Source organism: Nuphar pumila, chromosome 8, assembly GCF_984573655.1.
Source record: "Nuphar pumila chromosome 8, dmNupPumi1.hap1.1, whole genome shotgun sequence".
NCBI lineage: Eukaryota > Viridiplantae > Streptophyta > Magnoliopsida > Nymphaeales > Nymphaeaceae > Nuphar > Nuphar pumila.
Genome location: NC_143256.1, coordinates 121,974,713 through 121,990,349, shown reverse-complemented (window position 1 = coordinate 121,990,349; position 15,637 = coordinate 121,974,713). Strand labels below are relative to the sequence as shown.

The window sequence follows — 15,637 nt, the reverse complement described above, 5'->3', positions numbered from 1 at the left end:
AAGAAAGTAGGTGTTGCATCCATTGAAAATAAGATGAGAGAGAATCGTTTACAGTGGTTTGGACATATTCGGCGAAGGTCTCTAATGATGCACCAGTTAGAAGGATGAAGAAATGGAAAAATATATTAGTTAAAAGAGGTCGAGGTAGGCCTAAGCATACTTGGATGGAGATGATATTAAAGAATATGAATGCTTTGAACCTCACCGAGGACATGGCATTGGATAGAAATGATTGGAGGAGAAGGATTCATGTGGAAGACCCAAAATGATTTTCTTTTTTGGTTCATATCGCCGACCCCAATTGTTTTGGGATGAAGGCGTAGTTGTTGTTGTTGTTGTTGTTGTAATTATGATAATTTTGTAATTCTACCTAATTTCTTAATTAAATATAAATGGGTAATTTGGATCCAATATTCAAATACATGATATGATCCAAATAAATAAACAAATCCAGAAACACAAAATGGATCAAAATGAACCTTATAGATCCGGTTATGTTGCATTCCACACTTTGGAAAAATGGGAGGTGAGAAAATTATTTTCTAAACATAAGATTTAAAAATCCATTAAAAAACTAAAGAGAATTTCCTGCTTAGAAGAAACCATGGTTGTCACCTAACATGAGATACAATTCAAAACCCACGAGGGTGTCTTTTACGGTTTTACCACAAGATCAAAGCTGGGTGTACTCAATAAACAGGGGGACACTCAAGGGCTTTGGGGTTGGGGTTTTCCTTGGCACAGCCAAAGAAAAAAAAGAATTAAGTTCACTTTCATGGTTTCATTTTGAGTGCACTACCCTTACTACTAAAAATATAACGAAATTCACGATGGGTGATATGTTAACAGAATCCAATAGTCACAGAGCAGATCAAGTGATCAGGCCTGAGTACTTTACAAAATGCTTGATGAATAATTTTAATGTCATTTTTGGAAAAAATTATGAATAGAGTGTCAGGGAGAGTCATGATAGCTGATTTAAAGCAACAATTGATAATCAAAATATGGGTGATGAACGTCATTGCAAGGAGGTTAGGATCAAGTTCTTGTCCAAAGTGATGGGAGGCAATATGGGTGATTCTGCAAGTAAGCTTAATATTGGAGATGCAAGAAGAAAATTACAAGGATATATTCATTCTACCAAGACAATGTATATAAATGAACAAGCCATTTGAATTGATGGTGATTACAGGATTCACTAGGTTTTTCCATCAATAAAGAATGGTGTTTGTCTATGGAAATCTAAGAGAGCTTTATGTTGGACATTGCTAATTTATTTTTTTCTACAAAACGTAATAGACTGTATTTCATCAAGCTCTACAATGAAGTGGATGTGTATAGAGCTATAAAGCATGGGCTTGGAAGAAAGCAAGCCAAACTCTGATAATGGAGGTTTGCACAACCACATAATATATACATGTAAAATTACACACACACACACACACACACACACACACACACACACATATATATATATATATATATATATAGAGAGAGAGAGAGAGAGAGAGAGAGAGAAGCCCGTAACAGGGGCGAGCAAATCGTCCATTGTTATGGGACAAATGTCTGCCACTGATTGCGCATGGATCAGTGGTGGACATTTTCTTAAGTGAATACAAGAATCAGCAGCGGTAGTGACCGCCACTAATTTTCATTTTTCCACCCAAACAAACTGCCGCTAATTGTCACGGATTAACGCTGGATTAGGGATGGCAGTGGACCGAGGGAAAGCGGAGCCCCACCCTGCCTCGCCCCGTTTGGACCGGGGGATGAAGGGCATGAAACGGGGATGAAGGATTAAAATCCATCCCCGTGCGGGGATAGAACTATGCTTTCCCCCGCCCCATCCACGATCCCCGCCTTGCCCCGCCCCATCCCCAATCCTTCTAAGGGATGACACTAGATCGAGGGGAAATGGGGCCCCGCTCGCCCCCGTTTGGACCGGGGATGGAGGACATGAAACGGGGATAGAGGTGGGGGTGGAGGTTAAAATCCATCCCCGTGCACGGATGAAGGGCGGGGGTGGAGACCTTGTCCCCCACCCCTGCCCCACCATCCCTACGCTGGATGTGCGTTCAATGCACGCCCAGCGTCACTCTTGGGTTTTCATATATATATATATATATATATATATATATATATATATATATATATATATATATATATATATATGTGTGTGTGTGTGTGTGTGTGTGTGTATATGTGTGTGTGTGTGAAACAACATATATTCAAATTGTTTATTGGGTGAACCAGGATGGATGCTTACGTTCTTGCAAAAGCATCCTTTAGTGACGGTAGAGCCTAAGATCTTCAGTGGTGGTCATGACCGCCACTAAAAGGTTGTTTTTGCACAAATATTCATGCAAATGGGTCATTCGAGATTGTTGTTTTTTTACTTTCCAAAATTTGATCGTAGAGATGTGATCTACTTGCTTGGTTTTATACGGGCTGGCTCTTGGAGAATTCAATTATGATATGTGGATAGATTTTTATAAGGTTTAAAAAAACGATGGCCCAAAATCTTCATAAATTTTTGAGGCTCTATACATCATTTTTATTATTGAAAAAGCATGATCTGGGTGTCGATCCCTAATAATTCGACCATGCAGAACACATCTATGTGGTCAGAATTGTAAAAAAAATACCGAAAAACCCATTTATCATGTTTTTATTTAGCATGGTTTTATACGGGCTGGCTCTTGGAGAATTCAATTATGATATGTGGATAGATTTTTATAAGGTTTAAAAAAACGATGGCCCAAAATCTTCATTTTTAAATGCAGAGGCTATTCAGTGTTGGTAGTTTCAACTCATTAACAGAAAAAAGAACTACACGCCCTTGTTTTGGAAGATGAATAGTTAATAAGGTGGTTTTATTTGTGTTGCTACTTGTTAGCTTATGATTGTAATAAGTCTGTGACATGATTTCTGCATAGGGAAAAACTAGATTTTTGAAATATGACGGAGTTTGTAGTAGATAATAGTAATTGCTGAATGTTCTAGATTAGGCTTATGCATTGGAGATTAATAAAAATTATATAACATTCAGATCAGTCATAGTGATTTTGATTGTACCTCCTAATTTTTAAATTTTAATAAAGCCTTCTTTTGTACTTAATTAGTAGTTATCAGCCTCAGATGTTTAACAAATTAACTAGTCTGTTTCAATTTATTAGTTAAAATTTATTTGTGTGTGTAGAGTGATGAAGACATGCTAAATAAAAACATGATAAATGGGTTTTTCGGTATTTTTTTTTACAATTCTGACCACATAGATGTGTTCTAAATGGTCGAATTATTAGGGATCGACACCCAGATCATGCTTTTTCAATAATAAAAATGATGTATAGAGTTATCTGCAGAATCACCAATCTCAGGATTAAAATCCTTCACAGCCATGAGGGAAAACTTTTATCTGAGAAGCATTTCAACAGCATACCATATAAGATGAGATTCCTGAATAAGATTTGGCAAAGAAAATACGCTATAAAAAATTGAAATTCAAAGCACAAGGCAACCCTGTAATTAGGGTTACATACCAGATAAAAAAAACCAATATTGGTCATTCAAACTTATATTGGTACAGTTCGAACCGGGATCAAACTTGGCTCGAGCTCAAGTCAAACTTGAACTATTTTGATCAAGCCCAGCATGGACAAGCTTGACTCAACGTAGCTCAAGCCAGTTTATCCCAAAAAATATTTGCTCTTTTATTTTTTGTGGACAAGAGGGACAGCAACTGAACCTGCCACCCCAAACCTAAGCCACACGAAGCTGGTTATTATGCCCAGATCTATTTTATGGCAGATTTGTTTATTTATTAAGCTCAACCTGAGCAGCCCAACCCCTGATCTTGCATGAAACTCAATAAAGAAACACTAAGAAAGAGAAAATCTCAACTAATTAGCAACATATAACAACCATTTGTTCGGTGAATATGAAAATTTAGTTTATGGATTCTCTAGTAATATAAGAAAGAGTCAAATCACATTTAGCAAACATAATTAGCAAGTTGAGATATAGAAAGTAGACCTATGGTCAAGCCAAAGGTGTCATGACAAACATGCAGAAAAACTGGAAGAAGCAATGTTAATAATACTATATTGGATTTTTCTCAGTAGCACAAAAAAGATGGAATGGAAATGAACGATGAACCAATCCTTCATGTGTCCACAGGCAGAACTCAAAGAGCAAAGTCAATCATAAAGGAAGCAAACATCTTATGTTATTTCAACAGCAAACATCACCAAGAGAGTTTTATATTTTTTCATGCAAATTCACAATTTTATATATATATATATATATATATATATATATATATATATATAGAAAAAGTGGTAGCTGCGCAACCCTTAGGCGTGCAACTACCAGCCGAACGACACTGAGCATCCATCGCACGGCGCAATGGACGCTCAGCATCGTTTTTGCACCAAAACACCTTTAGCAGCGACAAAACTCGGTGCTAAAGGTCTGGGACCTTTACCCGCAACTTTTGTCGCTGCTAAAGGCCCCGGTGGGGACTTTTAGCGGCGACAAAAGTTGCTTCTACCTTTAGCAGTGACTTTTGTCCCCACTAAAGGTTTTTGCCCAAAAAAAGCGATGGTCGTCCCGCTTTTTGTTGCACTTCTAATGATTGTGCAGCTACCACCTATATATATAAAGGGGGATGGTCCACCCCTTGTTCTCCCCTTCAAAATCTGTATGTTAGAATCTTTTTTTGGCAAATCTGTCCATATAGATGTGATCTCCATATTTGAAAAGATATTATTACTCTTAGATCAAACTTTTTTTAACTGTAGGTAGGTTTTTATAACATACAAAAATTTTGACATTCAAGAACTATTGATTTTTGGATCCTCCTAAAATCCCATTTACACATCAAAAACATTTGATCCAAGAGTCTATTTATATGTTTTCAACCATGGAATCACATTCATATGGTCAGATTTGCCAAAAAATATATTTTACAGATTTTGAAGAGGGGAGACATGGGGAGGACAAGAGGTGTTACCTACAATTGTGCTAAATGAAACATGTTAAATAGGTTTTTCTGCTTTTCTGTTGTTATTTTCGTAGTTCCGTTGTTTTTTTCATAGTTCTGACCCCATAAATGTGTTGGGTCATGATCAATTTATTAGAGATTCATTATTGAATCACGTGTTTTTGATAAAAAAAATGATATTTATAGCCTTGAAAATTTATAAAGATTTTGGACTATTGATTTTTCAAACCTTATAAAAACCCACCCATGATTTCTGGTGTTTTTTCAAAATTTTAACAGCAAAGATGTGTTCAGCATGATTGATTTATTAGAAATCGACACTTGGATCATGCATTTTGGATGGAAAAAATGGTATTTGGAGCCTCAAAAAATTATGAAAATTGTAGGCAGTTGATTTTTGAACCCTTATAAAAACCCATCCATGCATAGGAATCAAATCCTTCAAGAACTGATTCCTATAAAAATAAGCATATAGATTACATATGTACGGTCAGAATTTCGAAAAAACACACCAATAAAATGTTTCATTTATTACCGTGCCATTTTTTTTAAGGGTAAGCTGGGGTTAGGCAGAACCCTATCAGTTATACAACTATACCATTGATTTTTGAACCTGCAACGTCCCAACACAAGGTGACGTGCACTAGCTGCCATATTTAGCACTGATTATATATATATATATATATATATATATATATATATATATATATATATATATAGAGAGAGAGAGAGAGAGAGAGAGAACCCTTACTCCATTTATATCTGACTCACTTCACAACCTTGCCACTTCTCACTTGCCTCTTTTGTGGTTTATTGGCATTTTTCTTCTCCTCCTTTCAACCTGCATGAAATCCCTAGCTGCACCAGTATTTAGAATAAGAACGTATGAAGTGGTTGATGTTGAACATCAACATTCATCTGTTCGAGTATTTTGTGTTGAGGCTTGCGGATTTCTTCTCTTTGAAAAAAAAAGAATCTTCTTTGTTTTTTTTAATTTGGTTTTGTGGCGACTCCTCATCAGTCACCACTGTTTCCACTTATGTGTCACAATATTAAATGATTCTGTTATTCAAAAGAAGACAAAGATTTTCAGCTGATTGTATCTGTTAAATACTTTCCAGAAAAAAAAGAAAAAACATATTTTAGATCCATGAAACCAAGATACTCAAGACAGTAGATTGAGTATCCATATTATGGTATCAGATTGCTTCTCAACGATCATAAGAAAGCCTTCTTCATAATACCTTAAAATGGTTACTTTTGATTGAAACATGCAGCTTAATTCAGTATGATTATTTAGTTTTAGCATCTTCCCCCTACTGTACAAGCTATGAATTTGTCCTTTGATTGACCAGAAAGTAAGGGGAGCCCAGGCCGTTTCTTGTTGGTCTAGATCGCTATCAAGGCTTGATGAGACAGCAATCCGGCAAATGTGTTATGTTCTATTCCTTACAGTGATTTGTTGAGTGGGCTTTTTTTTTAGGCAAGCTGGGGTTAGGCAGACCCCTACCAGTTATACAACTATACCATTGGGTTTTGAACCTGCAATGTCCCAACACAAGGTGACGTGCACTAGCTGCTCCTACCAGACAAGCAAAGCCGCCCCTCCCCACCCGTTGTAGAGTGGGCTTTTTTGTTGATATATAAAATAAGAAGAGACCACCATTGTTTCGGTGTCTGCAGTGTAAAGCTCCATGAGTGCACTCCCTTTGCCCATTGAGGATAGTTTCCCATTGGCTTTGACCTTAGGCATCAGTACGTGTATTAGAGGAATAATTGGTGTACTCGAGTGCAGGAGCCTATCGGCACCATGTCTGAGCTCTAGAAAAATAATTGGTTGCTGGAATTTAACATCAAAAGTTCTAGTTTATAGATAAGAGTGATCAGAGCTATAGACATGTTAGATTAAACTCTTATGTTCCAACATTGTTCTTTGAAAAACTAACAGACAATAAAGAGAGTATATTAAAACAAAGCATTACTTTGATCAAATTTCGAATTTGAAGTTGATGTCAGAAAGAGAGAGAGAGTTGGCACATAAGCTGGCTTTAAGAATTGCAAATTCGTGTCTCCTGATGGGAAGTATTGGTTTTTCAAGTAGGAAAAAAGAAGTGACATACAGACCCAACACCGGTCATCAACAATTGTGGCTTTCAACATTAAAGGGAAAGAAAAATAAAAAATACAAACAATTGTAGCTTTCAACATCGGTCATCAACAAGGTGATCCTCACAAGGAAAATAATATCTACCTCAAGAGAAAAACGAGGCAATCTTAGTCCACCTCCAAAGCCAATATAAATGTTACCATTCACAGACCAGCCTTCCCATTGTAGAGACGATTATTACAATAAATGTTACAAAGAATCGATGAGATACTTTTAAAGATTTATATAAGGACTACTAGAAACCTCAGGGGCCAAGGGAAGCAAAACTTCACTTTGTACCAACTTTCAAGATTACCTGGAACTCAGTGCCCTACCACATCAGGCCCCAGTTGGGAGAATGTTGAAGGTTCTTCCTTGTGCCACAATTGGTTACTCTGCTCCCGTTGAGAAGAAACCAAGAGTGGGTAGGGCAAGCACTTTCACTCTGTGAATCTCAAGAGGTGGGGCCACCCAAATGAGGATGGACCTAACCCAACTGTTTAGCAGGTTTAAGCCGAAAGTCAATTAGTTTGTGGACTGCAATGCTGTCAGATGGAAAGGGTGTCCCAGACTTGTTCCCGTGGACCTTCTAGCTGAATCTCTAAGGAATCCATCATCACCATCATTGCATGGTTTGAGGTCCCAATGCAATTCATAGTTTGATAAATCATATACTCCAGGAGCAAAAATGCATAGCTTAAGTGGAATGGTAGCTGAAGACATTGGCTCCAACTTGAATCTAGTAGAGCTTGAGCCGGTCCAGACGTAGGGAGAGATGCTTCTAGAGGACTGTCTTCTGGGCGGAGGGCTTTGTGCCAAAAGGTCTGATAGGACTTTTCCATTGTTATCCAACGATATACCATACCAACCTCCCTCTTGTCCAGGACCAGATAACTGGCCAACATCACTTAACTGAACTTCACTTTCTGCCTGGTCGAACATGACTATTTTAACGAATGCGACAGCATCTGAAGAATTCTGGACAGTTACTTGGAACTTTGTTTCACAAAAAGACTTGGCAAAATCATGAATCACAGTCCGGGGACCTTCCATGAGCCATGATATAGGGCACATACTGTCAATACTGTGGAAAAAGAACAGAAGTATCAGTACTAACTACTAAGTCAATGATCTCACTGATCAGGTAGCTGAACCACCAACAGAAGATCCAAAATCTGTCTTGCCTGCAGTGACATATATGATGAGAGGATATAACCAAGGAATCTGAAAGCCTGTCAGGTTTTAAGTCGCTGTTGTTGCTTACTTGCTGTGAGATTAATATAAAATCAACTGTACTTCCAAATTCCTGAATCAAAGGCATCATGTGACATAAAATTGAAGCGTAAGAAAAACAGAAGTATACATATTACAACAATGCCCACTAAAGGGGCCAATACAAAAAAGAGATGTCCTCTAAAGGTTCCCTATTACCTATATTTTACACCTTTGCCACTCATAAGTGGCATGAATATTACTGGGATCTGTTGCAATATTTGCCACTAAATGCACTCTTAGGCTATCACATGTTCTAACTTCTAACAAACCCATCTGAAATCTAGATATCGTGGCACAAATGTTTATTTCCAGTTCACGAAAATGAGAGAGAGAGAGAGAGAACAAAATATACTAGCATGCATCACACAACATCACAATTCTAAAGAAATAAAAGACTCAATTAAGATCTCTATCCTTAACAAACCTCATACACCAGCAATACCAGTATATGCAATCACAAGTTACTCGCACATCATTTGTATCACTACAAAGCACATGCGAGGGAAGCTATGAAGTTGCTTCAATTGCTTTGTTGTGTTATCATTTTTATGGTTCAAATTGATGCAGAAAAATACACCATGAGTCCATGACAAAGTTCAGCACCCTATATAGTGAAACAGCCAATGAGTATCATATAAGAATCATGAGAACACTTTGTCAAAACAAATAATCAAGGATAAAGGTGTCAGAACTTGTATTTCCAGCCACGTCAACCTTCAGCAGAAAAAGAGATAGAGGAAGACAAGAGGTTGCTGCACAGAAAAGGTCATCCACGTGACCTAGAGAAACTGTGTTTATATACAGTGTTTTACAAAATACTATGGATGATAATGTCCCTGATTATAAATACAAAATAGTGCAAATTAGAGATACAAAACATAATATATGGATCTGGACCAAACGTAAATCCAGAACCATATCACGTCTTCTTTAACAGCCTCCCCCAAGTTGTGCATGATCTTGAATCATGGACAACTTGCCTTTTAAGAACCAAAAATTATATTTGGTCAGCTCCTTTGTGAGCATATCAGCCACTTGATCTTCAATGTGAAGATAGTATGACTCAATTTCTTTCTCTTCAACCTTTTGCCTAACAAAATGTTGATCTATCTCGATATGTTTATGTAATGAAATAAGCGAAAATCGATATGTTTATGTAATGAAATAAGCGAAAATAAACACAATGTCCTAGAATGGACATTCACAAGCAAAATGCAAAGAACAAATCCACAATGGACAAACACAAAGCCAACAATGGCTTGCTAAAAGGAAAAATCTTATAAAGCAAGAAAAGGGCTTGTAAAAGCCACACTTTACAAAGGGGTTTACCCCTCTATTTATAAGCAAAAGGGTGAGAGAGAGAGAGTGGGCATTGGGAGGCCCATCAAGGAGTCGTTGGGCCCCCCAATGCATTATGCATTTAATGCATTTACAAAAAAATAAAAAGAGAAAAAAAAGGAAGAAAATAAAAAGAAAAAGACTAAAATGCCCCTATTGGGCAGAATTATAGAAATACCCTTTATCAGGTATGATGAGATATTAATTAGTGTATATATATATATATTTTTTATATTTATTTATTTATTTATTTATATATATATATATGTTGAGATTAAGAGGTTTTATGGTTAAGTTTTCCTAAACTAGAGGTTATTTGAATTTTTATTTTAATGAGGGACTTATATGTAATTTCTCTTTTTGGCCTCTCTCTATTTAACATAGAGATTAGCCCTAATCATAATCAACGAGTTCTCTTATTGTGCAGCCGTCTCTCTCTCTCTCTCTCTCTCTACCTAGGGTTCGGTGCATCTCATCCATCCTTCAACATGGTATCAAAGCAGGTTCCAGATCTGGGCGTGTGATCTGATCAAGTTCCTCCTCAATAGGCAGCAGCTACCTAGTTGCTTAACTCATCTGTAGCAACTAGGTTTACGCGTCAGAGGGATTGCAGATCTGGGCATCATCTTTGTTCTTGGTGTGCCGTAAAGGATAGATGTATTGTCGACATCGGAGTGGAGGCTAGTCGATGAAGGCAAGCATGTGATCTCTGCGTCGTGGTCATCGGGTATGTAAACCAAGATTGCAGTCGCTGCTTGGAGTCGATCTGGTGAGGTATGATACAGCTTTAATTGTGTGTGTTCAGATCTGGGTATCGATCTGAGGGTGAATGACACAGTTTTGTTTAATTCAAGTCTGTGTTCAGTTTTGGGTGATTATAAACTTCCTGTCGTGGTTGTGGGTTTCATGTTGCGTGTCGCAGCCTTTTCCTTTGTGATCTAAATCAGATCTGATCAGCGCCTCTTAATCAGTCCTATTAGTGTTGAAGTTGTCGATCGGTGTGGGGGAATGTTTGTGAAGTGAGACACATCTACAGCCCTATTCCATGGCTGAAACACAGAAAACTGAATTGAAGAATGACTCAGCCACTGATTACTATGACTTTTGCAAATCCATTCTCCTATGGATTATCTGTAAAACTCGATGATATGGAATAAGGTTTGTCGTCAAGTCTGGAAGGAAGCAGATCTTTAGTGTCGTCTATTGTGGTGTCGTGATATGTTGCCTGTCGTAGTTGTGATATGTTGCCTGTCGTAGTTGTGATATGCAGACTTTAACTGTTTCTTGTTAAGGTGGATGTGATAAATTGGATCTGAATAGTCATTGTGTTACAGTGGGTGGTCGTGAAACTTTCGCTCATTGTACCATAAGTTTGAGGAGGAGTGTTAAAATGTAATATAGATATATATATTATATATATTTTTTATTTTTTATTTTTTATTTTTTATTTTCTTTTAATTTATTATACAATAAATATTATCTAGTTCGTATCGAACTAGATAATATCTAGTTTGGTTAAGTTTCACTTGAAACTTAACCAAATACTAGTTGTTGGAACTAGTCCAACAACTAGATTTCTAGCCGTTGGACTAGTCCAACAGCTAGAAGGGAGACATTAGCTCTTGTATAAATAGGGGTGCAGCCCCCTTGTAAACTTAACTTCTTGTAATGCTTTTCAAGCATCCTTTTTTACATAAATAAAATTATTTATTTATGTGTGTGTTGTTCCTATTTTACCCTTTTTAAGGGCTTTGCTTAAAGTGTCTTTTAGACACTTCGTTCGATCATTCCAAGGGCGTTCGTGGAAGACCACCATTTCATTACAGTGATGTTTCCTTTCAGCCACACCATTCTATTGCGGTGTGTGCAAGCAGGAAACTTTGTGGCTTATACCATTGTTTCGAAGAAAAGCAATAAAGTCATTTGAAGTATACTCACCTCTCCCGTCACACTGAAAATTCATAATATTTGACGAAAATCGAGTTTTGACAAAGGCATAAAAAGTTCTGAACAATTGAGGAACTTCATATTTATGTTTCATGAAGTATATCCAGGTATAACGAGAATAACTATCAATGAAAACAATGCAGTGTCGACTCCCCGAAAGAGAACAAGCAGGTGCAAGACCCCATACATCAGAGTAGATAATCTCAAAAGGTCTTGAAGCTCTTTTATTAATTGAATTGAAAGAAAGAACATGACTCTTGCATAATTGACAACTTGTACATTTCTTATTATGAAATGTAGGACTCAGACTAGATAAAGAGACAAGATTATCTCTTACAAGCTTTTCAACAAAAGAGGAACTACAATAACCAAGTCGACTATGCCAAATATTTGACTTATTACATTTAGACAGACTAAGAAGACATTTAGAAGAGGATTCATTGGACTCCAACGAAGGCTTCAAGATGACAGGAACAGAAACACGAACAAAAGGGTCTTCCTTGAAGATATACATATTTTCTCGTCGCTCCCTTTTAACGAACGTCTCCCTTGTTTGAAGGCCCTTAACAAAGACAGAAGAGAGAGTAAATTCGATAGAAGAATATGTATCATCAACAAGTTTGGATATAGAAATAATGTTCTTTTTTATATTAGGAGTAAGTAGAACATTAGACAATTTTATGGATGAATTTAAGAAGGGTATCATGGCATTCCCAGTGTGAGAAATGGAATGATGAGTTCCATCTCCAGTGACAATACTACCTTTATCGAAATAAGATGATAAGTTTGAGAGTTTACCTGCATCTCCCGTGACATGGGTGGCTGCCCCAGAGTCTATATACCATACTCCCTGGTCATTTTGTGCTATTGTCATCTTTGAAAGGGCTGCCAATAAAAATTGTTGCACATCTCCACTAGATTTACTCCCATCAGTCTGCCTTTTTGACTAAATAATAGGATTCTTACCTTTGTTATGAGGGTTGAACCAACAGTCAGCTTTAATGTGCCCCCTTTTATTACAGAGGAAGCATGTGGGAATATTTCTTGAATTTTTTGCATTAGAATTAAGAGGCATGTTTGGGGTAGGAAGCAACCCACGTCCCCCTTGTCCACCATATCGTCCTCGAGCTCTACCTCCACGATGATTATTTCCTCCACCACGACCTTGTCCATAAGTCAGCCCAGTAGCCAAAACATTTTGTGAGTCGAGTTGCCCACCATCGTCATCGGAAAGGTTCTTCAAACTGATCTCATAATGTAAAAGTTTAGCCTGTAAATCTTCAAAACTGGGTAAAACAGGAAAACATGTGAGAGACGTGACAAGAACATGGTAGTACGCTCCCAGTCTACTTAAAACTTGTTGCACCATATCTCTCTCTGAGATCGCACATCCAACAAGAGCCAATTGATATGTGATGCTTTTTACCGTGTTCAGATATTCCATAACAGACATAGTTCCCTTCTTTAATGACTGAAATTCTCACTTGAGATACAAAACCTTTGCTTCCGATATTTAAGAATAGATTTGAGCCAACATATTCCATAGTTCAGCGGCTGAACAATCATCTGGAATTGCAATCAGTATTTCATGTGATAAAGTAGAAGTGATGTACGCGACTAGTGATTGGTCTCTTTTCATCCAAGCCGTGAAATCAGGATTTTGAATAATCTGAGATGAGACAACCCCTTTATCATCCTATATTTCCTACGTGATAAATTGAAGTGGGGCTGGAGTTGATCCCTCTAGATGCCCAGAAAGATCTTGGCTTCGTATGAAGGGAATTATTTGTCTTTTCCAAGTCAAAAAAATTGAAAGGTTGAGTTTTTCAGATACAAGTTGACTCAGAAAGCTAAAGAAAAGACCAGAATGAGTAGAGGACGAATCCATATTTTTCAATTATGGATTGCAAACTTTCCGATATGTTTTAATTATGGATCCCGTGTAATGTATCCCCTTTTTTTTTTTGAAATATTTGTTCTGGTTATGTACCAGAACCAATGTACAGGTCCTTATGAAGCCCAATATTTCAAAACAATGGATTGCGTGATTCCAAAAGAAATGACGTCAAATAAAGAAGAATATATAAAAAAAATCAACCCAACAACAATGAGATGCAGAAAACAGAGGGGAGAATACAGGAGTCTGGATAAGGAAAAATAAAGAAGGAATTAAGGAAGAATAATGAAAACAATTTTAAAAAAAAAAGATATTTAACCGATTGAGGCAATAGAGGAGAGAACAGATCAGTTGTAATGTGATCTGGTTTGAGAATAAGAAAAAAAAAACGATTAGAGGGGAGAACAGATCAGTTTTGACGTGATCTGGTTTTGTGAGAACAGATCAGTTTTAACATGATCTAGTTTTGAGAATAAGAAAAACGATTAGAGGAGAGAACAGATCAGTTTTGACGTGATCTGGTTTTGTGAGAACAGATCAGTTTTAACATGATCTAGTTTTGAGAATAAGAAAAACGATTAGAGGAGAAAACGGATCAGTTTTACCGTGATCTGTTTTTTAGAATAAGAAATCACAGATCTTCAAGTATAGATCTGAAAAAAAAAAACAATACCAGATCTGATATGATCAGATCTGTCTTAGACTGAATGGAGAAAATGACAGAATAGAGAGATTAAATTAAACCCAGATTTGACGTGAAATCGAAGAGGAAAGAAGAAAATAAGAATGATGGACAGAAGAAAGGAGAGAAGAAATATGAAGACAACCTTTAGTGAGCGTAGATCGATTCAACCCGCTTTGATACCATGTCAGAACTTGTATTTTCAGCCACGTCAACCTTCAGCAGAAAAATAGATAGAGGAAGACAAGAGGTTGCTGCACAGGAAAGGTCATCAACGTGACCTAGAGAAACTGCGTTTATATAAAGTGTTTTACAAAATACTATGGACGATAATGTCCCTGATTATAAATACAAAATACAAATATGTGCACATGTGCAAATTAGAGATACAAAACATAATATATGGATCTGGACAAGACGTAAATCCAGAACCATATCACCTCTTCTTTAACAAAAGGTGCATATAAAGCTGTAATAACAAGGAAAAAGGAGCTGACAATGATAGTTTTGAGATCCCATTACAGTACTAAACCACATGCAACCTATTGATAAATTTCAGAATTATGTCAGACTATTGGTGACATGGTTTGGAGCAGTATACTAAGGATATCATCTTCAGAGGATGTGCAGGGCAATAAAGGATGAGCCATAGCTCCAAGGGGTTTGGTGAGTGGAGGGAGCCTTGGCCACTAGACGGGTGATCAGGATTCCATTCCCATAATTGCCAAACCCCTTACATTAATGAGGGCAAGGGATAAGCCCTTGCTCAGCCGAAACCCGGCAACTCCCTGGGAGAAAGGGATGCACCATGGGTTTACACTGTCGGGAAAGCAACCGTAAGTATAGTAGGCTTAGTGAGCACGACTAGGTCTCTGATCCCGAGGGTGGTTTTCCCATCCATGCAAAATAAAGGATGAGCCATTAACATCCTGCCCTGTGATAACGTTGGCCAAATAATGAATGAAAATTATCACCAATTAAATAGAAAAGATACAATTTAACCAAAATTTCTAGTCATACATTTAAATCTCACCTGAACAGATTCTTTTTCCTCGCTGGATCTCTCATGAAGGTGAAACTCAGACAAAGGTGAATTAGAGACATATATCAGTTGTTCACTACTACAGTGACGACCAAGATTTCTGTCATGCTTTATCTCTGACCCAGAAGAGGTTAGCAAGATCCTGCCCGATGAAAATTTTTGAATTTCCTGAACAGCAAGAACTCAACAACTAAGATAATGAGAAAGGTGAGATTATAAGCTTCTTCCTAACGAATCTTCCAGATTTCTGTCATGAGTGAAAATGTTATTTCTCTCCCAAAATAATCAGAAGTATACGATATATCAAG

The 15,637-nt window shown here is 37.2% G+C and overlaps 1 protein-coding gene across 3 annotated transcripts in view; it reads right to left on the bottom strand.

The window, feature by feature from the left end:
• Positions 1 to 7,054: 7,054 nt before the first annotated feature.
• Positions 7,055 to 15,637, bottom strand: part of LOC149830485 (Tetratricopeptide repeat (TPR)-like superfamily protein) — a 101,305-nt gene continuing 92,722 nt past the window's right edge. For all 3 annotated transcript variants that reach the window (XM_090016550.1, XM_090016552.1, XM_090016551.1), the window contains 3 exons: positions 15,321 to 15,497; positions 8,333 to 8,454; positions 7,055 to 8,232 (listed from right to left, as the gene is read on the bottom strand). In XM_090016550.1, coding sequence (XP_089872676.1) covers positions 7,674 to 8,232; positions 8,333 to 8,454; positions 15,321 to 15,497 — 858 coding nt within the window. In that variant the 3' untranslated portion in view covers positions 7,055 to 7,673. The remainder of the gene's footprint in view (positions 8,233 to 8,332; positions 8,455 to 15,320; positions 15,498 to 15,637) is intronic.